At 38.7% G+C, this 9227-nt stretch overlaps 1 protein-coding gene across 2 annotated transcripts; it reads left to right on the top strand.

The window, feature by feature from the left end:
* The first annotated feature begins 3883 nt into the window (after positions 1-3883).
* On the top strand, positions 3884-7680 carry LOC133709552 (uncharacterized). Of its 2 annotated transcripts, none has more exons than XM_062135330.1 (9): positions 3884-4121; positions 4219-4328; positions 5262-5380; positions 5472-5569; positions 5763-5850; positions 5941-6096; positions 6250-6361; positions 6599-6711; positions 7218-7680. In XM_062135330.1, the coding sequence occupies exons 1-9, from the start codon at positions 4060-4062 to the stop codon at positions 7260-7262; spliced, it is 903 nt and encodes a 300-aa protein (XP_061991314.1). In that variant the 5' UTR covers positions 3884-4059; the 3' UTR covers positions 7263-7680. The 2 variants fall into 2 exon arrangements, with proteins under 2 accessions (XP_061991314.1, XP_061991315.1); XM_062135331.1 differs by having other exon boundaries at positions 3888-4121; positions 6253-6361.
* Positions 7681-9227: the final 1547 nt, after the last annotated feature.

Genomic DNA, 9227 nt, shown 5'->3' with positions numbered 1-9227 from the left:
AGTTAGAAACCTTCAATTTTGTATTCGAGGGGTTATAAGCATGGTGATTTACACCCGTTGCGTGATTGCGCGGGCGGGTCGCTTAGTAGTCTAATTCCTCGATCTTTACGCCTCTTGATGTGAAGTAGGGACCCTTGAACCGGCTCTAATTCATGTCAAGTGAGTTCCTACGACCCTTGAACCGGAGTAGGGATACCATGAAAGAGAATTTTGGTCCTTGAGCCTTGAACTGCCTTGGATACGACTACCGCCAAAATAGGAGATTTGCATTTACATTATATTAGCTTCCGACACATAGAATTTGGGTGAAGGAACCTCCCTAGCACCCAACATTCTCATTTTTATTTTTATTGCTTTACATTCATTATCTTTTTGTTAATCTAAAATCAACACTCAAAATATTGAACTCCAACTCATTGTAAATATTCATCACTAGGCTCTTAGTTTTGATTAGGCTTTGGTGAAAATCAAAGCCGAGCATTGCCAAGGCTTGGTGCCTTAGATTAACATTTTTATTTATTTATTTTTCTTTTCTTTTCTTTGTTTGCTAAGTGTCTTTATTTCCGATTACCCAAGGATTGTGGGTTAGCCACTAATCCCCGTGGTACGATAAACTTTGGGCATAATATTTCCCTATCTTGACAATGATACGTACGCTTGCGTAAATGTGTATCCAAGTCATAAAGCACAATGGGATGTTGGACTGTTCATTGAATAGTGACATGCCCATTTTGTCCCCCATTTTATTTTTATTGATGCTTTTGTCCTTTAAAAAAAAAAAAAAAAAAAAAAAAAAAACACAAATATTAGCTCAATTGGATTATTGCAAATAGAAATGAAGGATGATTATGATCTTAAAATTTTGGGAAAAAATAATGTTTAGTCCCTATACTCTGACTCTGTCCTCGTTTTAGTCCTTGACATTCTAATTTGATCTGAAAAGTCCCTGAGGTCACAATTTCCGTCCGATCGGTCCTCACCGTTAACTTGCTCCGTTTGTAGGCTAACGTGGCATTAAAGTCAACGCTACGTAAGTCTTTCTAATTGCAAAATGTCCATATTATCCATGACCTCTATTACGGGTGTTTAGGCCTCACCCTTCCCCGTCCATTTCTTGAGAGAAGCATCAGATCAAGCCCCAAAAACCGAGTCGTGTTACAGCGACAGTGATCCAGCCCTCTCTCCACTTTCCGGCTACCTCTCAACCTCGGACCGGTGTTGTTCAACTCCTCTTGGCGGTGCGAATAGGAGCCCAGTCTTCCTTGCTCCGAATGAGCGACGACGGTGACCGAGCTAAGCCCGAAAGCTTCAAGCGTTTCCGACGAGGTTTTTCGATTCCGGCCAAATCGTGGCGGCCAACAGTGTCAGAAGCTTCCTCTCGTTCTCGCCGACCTATCCACAGTGTTGGTTTGTCTAGATGATAAGGCATGAGAGAGAATCGAAGCCAGGAAGCTTCGGTGTTTCCGGCGACTCCGGTCACCGTTGAAGGTATGTGATGTATGAAACTTGATCAACTGTTCAAGATCTACATGTCTATATACTTGGTTTTGATTTTAGTTAAGGTTTGAGAAACTTGGAGTTTTGGGTGATTTCGGCCACCGTGTGTGCCGACGGTGCTGATCTTCTCGGCTCATTCTGGATTCAATTCTTGCTCAGGAACATGTATTGATTACTTGTTTATGCTTAAATTCAAGAAATGGAGGAATTGGATAATTGGAAGGTTAAGCTGGTTGCTCGGGGAAGATAAGAAATAGTAGTTGTTTTCTTTGATTTTTGGTATTCATGCTTGTTAAGTTGGTTAATATGATAATCAGAACTGTGAAGCTTGAACCAGAAAGTAAAGCAAGAATTTGTGGGTGCTATGTGATTATGCACCGAGACTCAAAGAATGGAGTTTTAAAACTTGAGAAGCTTGCTAGAATTTCAATGTATATGTTTGGAAAAGTTGCTGCTGGAGGTGTGGGGTTTGGAGTGACAAATTCAAACACTTTGGAGTTATTTTTTGGTCAAGAATGGGGAAAAAGACAAGGGGGTATATTGGATAATTTGCATGTTACATGGCAAGCAAACTGCTGAGCTGGTGTGCCTTTGAGTGCCACATCAGCAACTTAACGGCCTGATTTGACGGAATGTTAATGGTGAGGACCGATTGAACGAAAATTGTGACCTCAGGGACTTTTCAAATTAAATTAGAATGTCAGGGACTGAAACGAGGACAAAGTCAGACTACATGGACTAAACAGTATTTTTCCCTAAAATTTATTTGTTCTTGAATCCATACTTTTAGCTTAGTAAAAATATACAGACTTTTGATCCGTCTTTATATATGGTTTAGGTTTGTCAAATGTGAAATAACTTGAGCTTTGATTCAAGTTGATTTTTGAAGTAGAAATAGAAAAAGTCGATAAACATGGTATTATATAGATGGGTGTCTTGAGTAATTCTTAAAAATTCATTTAGAACTTTATATGTTTATCACAGATCAGTAAATTGTTACACAGATTTTTAAAAGTTTCACTGCTAAGTTTCATATGCTGCTTCTTATATTATGTTTTTTGTTTCAGCGATAGCCCATCATATCCAAAAGCAAATGAAGTGTCTTCAACACCATATGAACCAATAAGTGATACATCAGAGAATGATTAGTTCCAACTTGAAATGTATGATATTTTAGTGAGATTTAACTACTTTCTTAATTTGTATGTAAAGAATATCTTTTGTTAGAATATTTTTTCTTTTGAAAAACGTAAATATAAAAGTTTACTTAAAATATCAACTTATACTCAACACTTCCATTTTCGAAACATGTATATATTAAAGCCAGGTTAAAATACTAGCTTTCATAATATGCAAAGCAATAACATATTCAGTTAACATTTCTTATATTGTCATTTCTACCCTATTACGTATAAAATTTAAGACAAAATTTACAAATCCGCAGCATCGCGCGGGCGAGTTGCCTAGTAAGAGCCTAAGGCCCAAAAAAGTTAACCCCAGGCCCAATATCCTTGGAACCCAGCAGCAAACCCTAGCCTCCCTAGCAGCAAAGTAGCCGCCCAACTCATCAGGACCACCTTTAGTAACGCCGCCGCAATAAATGCCCTTGCAGCCCCCGAAGTTGATCGATACTGCCGCACAAACCCATACTCAGGCCAGACATAAGCAGATCCAATTTCCGCAGGAGAGAGTGAACTCCATCACCATCGCTCAACTGTTACAACGATAATAGCAAAGAAAAATAAGCTGCAGCCCAAGAGCAAGGAGCGTCGTTGAACATCGCCATCACCACCAAGAAGTAGACAAAAGAAAAGTGAACAGACACTTTTCTCCGTCGAAGGTAACGAACTGCCACCAGACAGAGCCAGTTGCCGTCGAGATACCTCTCTTGCGAGAGTTAGAGGAGAGAGCATTTTTCTAAATTGAGTTTTTGAAAATTTCACCGAACTCATGTATTTTTTATAACGGTGATCAAATATAATACGTACTCATCCTAAATATCTATAATAAAATTCTAATTTCAAATGATCTATATGGCATATGCAATGTTAAATGTTATGTCCCTCTTTACAATGATTTTTTAGAATTAGGAACTATATCATATGTCATGTCGTTTAGGGCTCAAATTTTATCATAATATATGAGGAATGACAATGTTGTCAGAAAGATCAGAGCAACTTAGCAAATACAAGAGAGGAATCTCATTGAATTTTCGAAATCATTTGACAAACTCCAAAATAAACTTCTAAGTGGAAGAAGGGAACAATAATAAAATTATATGGAGCATCTAGGGAACAACGGCCGATTCTTACGTTATTCAAGAAAATCAAAATTTTCATTTTGAATTAAATAAAAAAAAAAGATCGCAAGACGAGCTAGGTCAACAAAGAGTTGAGGGTAACATTTTTACACGACGTCGTATCGAGCGTCTTCTGTCTTCAGCTCCCCCCAATATGCTAACGGTGACACTGCCTGCCTCCAAAACCCTAGCCCGCTCGCCCAAACCTCAATCTCCCGGAAATCAACCGCTTAATCTCAGAAATTGAACGGATTTGATCAAATATGCAGCACGACGAGGTCATATGGCAGGTCATCAGGCACAAGCACTGCAGCTTCATGTCCAAGTACGTCGTCGTTTCTTCTTCCCCTGTCTCTAAACTTCGTGCAGTGCAATTTAAAGAATTTGATTTCTAATTGGGTTGTCCCTTTTGGCATTGGTAGAATCGAAACCGGGATTTTCTGTAGAAACCCTTATAACGTCACCGGGATTTGTAATCGGAGCTCTTGCCCTCTGGCCAATAGTCGCTACGCTACCATTCGCGACCACGATGGTACTTGTTTCTTGTTTTTATTGTTCTCTTAAGAAATTTCTCATCTTTCATATGTATTAGGATCGACTGCATGTGCAATTTTAGGTTGCCTCTATTTGCTTAAATCTTTCTGTGCACAATATTAGATGTTGAATGATAGGTAGGAGCCAGAGCTAAGAAGTCCGGTTTTCGATTCGGAACACTAATTGGTAGAATGAGGAAAGGGGCAGATGTTTAAACCAATGTTCATTCTTTTATTTTGGACAACCCCTTTAGTTAAACCAACTAAAGTAAATCTACTTTCTTTTCGGTATAGTGATATGTTAGCTTCTTTACAAATGATGACCTCCAATAATGAGCCAGGCAGGACATTAGTATCTCCTTAGTCACCAAAAAAACCCGCAAAACCTTTCATCCATAGAAATGCCATCACTTGATACTGTCTGTTAACAAAAAGGATTTGGAAAATGCTGGATGCAGCTTTTTTTCTACTCGAAACTACAATATAAGAGATCAAACAATCTGCAGTGTCATTTGCAGGCCACTGGAAGCTTACATTTAGCTTCTTGTCAGTATGATTTTACTTAAAAATTTCTACTGTGGTGCTACTGATTCATACAATAGACTCTATCCCATCATATGCTTGTGTTGACGAAATGAGATCTGTGGGTTTATAGATTCAGCATTCATGTATTCTTCAGTCAAGGGAGATTGAGAGAATACTCAATAGAACTCTCTTCTATGTTGCTAATAACATCATTGCTTATGTATGCTACCGATCATTAGTCTTCTATCTTTATATGAATACTATAGAAATAGCTTTACCAAAACCAAACAAATCGTGGGTGCATAATCCGTTCATAGGGTTGTGTTCATATCTGTTATCAACGGATTTATTCATACACTACCAGCAATGATCATAATCTTTTATGTGGTTTTGTTGGTGTCCTGCAGGAGTCTTCTATCTTTATATGAAAACTATAGAAAGAGCTCATATGCCAAACAAATTGTGGGAAAGAGTTAAGTTGCCCAGGAATTATGAGAAAGCACTTGAAATCATCGACAAACATCTGGTATTGAAAATCTTGTCTCTCATTTTGTGTTATTTATCCAGAGCTATAGATCTTGATATTGTTAATCACCATGGCCTTTCTGAATGGACAGATGTATTGGCCTAAGTTTCTTGTACATAAAACAAAGCAACGGCTCACTAAAATGACTCAGATGCGGATACGCATGAGGAAGCTTGCTTTGAAAACAAGGTATACATCATCTGATTTTCTAATTACTTCCTTCCATAGCTCCTCACTTTATAATAATAATTAGTACTTTAAACAAAGAAAAATTGCCCGGAAGAATGGCTTCAGAGTTCACAGCACTAGTTTTATCACTCTTGTAATCTTGACATTAATATATTCACCCATTGACGTTGCATTCTTTTGTTCTGTTTAACAGGGAGAAAATAATGACAACACCAAGGAAGGAAATAAAGAGAGAAGCTAGAAGAGAGGAGAAGGCTGAAAAAGCTGCAGTTTTGGATAAGGTCATAACTTATGCTACTGCTACACACCATAAATGTACTAAATGTATATCTTATTTCCACTAGCTCTCCTAACGTCCTATTCTTCCGCAGAGCATTGAGAAAGAACTATTAGAACGCCTTAAGAATGGAGTTTATGGTGATCTACATAAAGATATATATAATTACCCTTTTGATAAATACCAAAAAGTCCTTGAAGGGGAAGAACAGAATACTGAAAGAGAAGAAGAAGAAGAAGAAGAATACGAGGTATTCATGTGCAATCTTATTATTGCCTTCTTTTAGGATGAGCAAGTATCTCCATTTCTAGTATGTAGATGTGATATATTTGATTGCAGGCTTTTCTTAAAGATTTAGATTTGTATTTTATGGTCATTTAAATACTCTTGTTCGTGGAATAAGCAGGATGGTGAGATAGAATATGTTGAAGGTTATGACGAGCTTGAAGAGGAGGATGATATTGAAGATCTGGGTGGTCATGCAATGGACTATTCTCATGCAGATGATGATAGTGGTAGAGCTAAATTATATACACAAATACTGTAGAAAGTAGATGTTTGCGTAGTCTATACTCCATACTAAATTTGCATAACCCCAGTGTTCATACCATATGTGAAAGTCTGGTGGTTTGACTTTTGAGTAAAAAGATAAATGAGTTATGAGGTTCTTTTCTCTTTTCTGCATAAACAATTACGGGAAAAATCATATGTCTGTCTGTATCAAATGGACTGAATACATCTTAATGGTGCAGTTGGAATGGATGTAGAGTCAGAAGCAGGTACTGGCAAGAGAGGGAGAAAGTCTCGAAAGTTTGAGAAAGATGGAGCTGTTGCCAAATCGAAGAAACCTAGGGTACTTGTTGAGGTAATGGCTAGTTATGTCTCTTCTAGTCCGCTACCTTGTCAATATTAACGTACTTTAGTTTAATCATTCTAACAAGTTATGAGACAATGAATGGTTATTATTGATGAGAAATTAAATGCCATTAATGTGAAGGGTACAAAATTACTGGAGTACTTTAGTTGGTTGCAGCATAGACATCTCACATTCTTCTTGAGTTAAAAGTGCTGATATATCGCTTTAATTTGAAACTAGTGGCACTGTCACTTTAAGACTGCTAAACAAAATCATCTTTTTGTATTCTTGGTATTGGATTAAATGATCACAGTTTGATAGTAGATTGTATTTTACGTAAGTCAAATCCCTATTTCACTGTTTCTTTAGCAATTGATTAGTAGTCTTTATATACATATAAATGACGTGTTATAAAATAAACCTGAAAACTGACCCATAAACCTGAAAACTGACCCAAAATAACTCGCTCTGCCATATCTTTTATATCTAATCTAAATCTCTTCAATATTGATCAGGTGGAGTATGAAGATGGTTGTGATAGACAAAAGGCAGTTCACTAAGAGCTTATGCTTGTTTTGTTCATTCGTTCTGTTAAGGACATGGTCAGAATTGTTTCTTCTTGTGAGGTTGGTTGTTGATTTTCGAAAGCTTGCTGTGGAAAGAAGGAACTGGCTATGGATCTTGGAACAGTCCAAAGATTTTGATAGTTATGAATTATGTTTACAAGAGATTTTTTTTTTTTTTTTTTTTGTTATTTGTATTCTGAGAAAACCAATGTTACCCACCGAGCTAATTTGTCGAGTTGCGAGTAGGAGCCTACTCACATTTCCTTTTACGCAAAGATCTAGTTGGATTTAGCAGGCCATTACATATTGTAGTCATTGGTTTTCTGAGTTGTAAACCTGTTCTTTCTTGATAACAATGAAATACACTCATTTGTTGCCACTATTAAGAATTTTTGGATTTGGTTTTCTTTTATGCACTATTTCCTTTGTTCATAACTTCATATGGACTTGATCTATTCTACAGTTGTTGATGAATGTTGTTATTTAGCACTATTCCTGTTTTTGTTTGCAATTTGCAATTAAACATTTTACCTATGTTCAGGCGGTAACTTCTTTGATCTTAGAGATCAAGTTTTCCTATATTTTGGGCTCACCTTGTTTGTCAAAATGAAATATGACAACCACATGGTGGTTTCACGGGTTTATGGCTAAACCATTTTTCTTATATAAGTGAATGAAAATATATTTTCTTAAATTCTTGAAGTTAGATTATGCCAACTACTACAGAGATGGCACAACTACCAAAGCGGGTCAACTATGATCGAGTGTGTTTCACATATGGGAAAAATGCACATACAGTGTCTGGACACTTTGAGGACTGTTAAAGTGATACTTGAACTTTAAAACGTATCAATGTGATACCTGGACTTATATTTTATTGTCAACGTAGTACCTACGTCAACTTTCCGTCACAGAACCGTCAAGTTGACCACGTGTGAGTCACGTGAGGCTGAAAATGAGGGCAAAATGACTGATGTGCCCCTAAAAAAAAAATTATTTGATTTATGATTTAATATGAATAAAATAATTAATTTAAATGGTTTTATAAGTCAGAGAGAGAAATAAATGAAGAATTTAAAAAAATTTCTTCTCTCTCATTCATCATCAGTTACCTAGAAGGCCAGAATCGATCGGCCTCCGACTTCACTCTCAATTCTCTGGCCTGCAATTGTTATTCCTCTGATCGAGAGCTTGCATTCAAATTGACCACACTACCTTGTAAATCCGTGGCAAAGATTAGGTTCGCTACCTAACACCCACTGCTTAAACGCAGCTCCCCTCATCAAACAATTTTCCGACCATACGGAGGTCTATAGCCAGGAGTCGGGGACTCCTTGGAGGGCCTAGCAGGAGTCCACCCGAAAGGGCATAAGCGCTCGCTCCGACCAATTTTAGATGGACGATGCACTCGCACTAATTATGCTCGCAATACGGCACAAAGCAACGCTTTGGTATCAACCCCGCAAGAAAACCTTCTTGACTGGGGACTTCGGGGACTTGTACATACAGCCCAGCATAATTAGCAACGGTTACCCTTCTTGCCTCAGCGGCACCGTCGAGCTTTCACGCTCTCGCCTCAACGGCAACACCGAGCTCCGCGCTCGCACCTCAGTGGCAACCCCGAGCTTTCCCGCTCTTGCCTTCGCGGCACCCCTGAGCTTCCAGCTCACGAGCTCTAATGCTCATGTCTTCCCGGCAACCTCGAGCTTTCACGCTCTCGCCTTAGCGACAACACCGAGCTCCGCGCTCGCGCCTCAGCGGCAACCTTGAGCTTTCACGCTCACGCCTCAGTGGCAACCCCGAGCTTTCCCGCTCTCGCCTCCGCGGCACCCCCGAGCTCTAACGCTCATACCTTCCCGGCACCCCCGAGCTTCCCGCTCACGAGCTCTAACACTCATGCCTTCCCGACAACCTCGAGCTTTCACGTTCACCCCTCAGCAGCACCCCCGAGCTTCACGC

Source organism: Rosa rugosa, chromosome 5 (genome assembly GCF_958449725.1).
Source record: "Rosa rugosa chromosome 5, drRosRugo1.1, whole genome shotgun sequence".
Taxonomy (NCBI): Eukaryota; Viridiplantae; Streptophyta; class Magnoliopsida; order Rosales; family Rosaceae; genus Rosa; species Rosa rugosa.
This window is presented reverse-complemented; position numbering and strand designations above follow the sequence as displayed.

Bases quoted from the DNA above. Each gene is read 5' to 3' on its own strand.
- LOC133709552 (XM_062135330.1), top strand. From the start codon at position 4,060: ATGCAGCACGACGAGGTCATATGGCAGGTCATCAGGCACAAGCACTGC. The intron at 4,122-4,218 runs GTACGTCGTCGT...TGGCATTGGTAG, and splicing joins CACTGCAGCTTCATGTCCAA to AATCGAAACCGGGATTTTCT. The intron at 4,329-5,261 runs GTACTTGTTTCT...GGTGTCCTGCAG, and splicing joins TACCATTCGCGACCACGATG to GAGTCTTCTATCTTTATATG.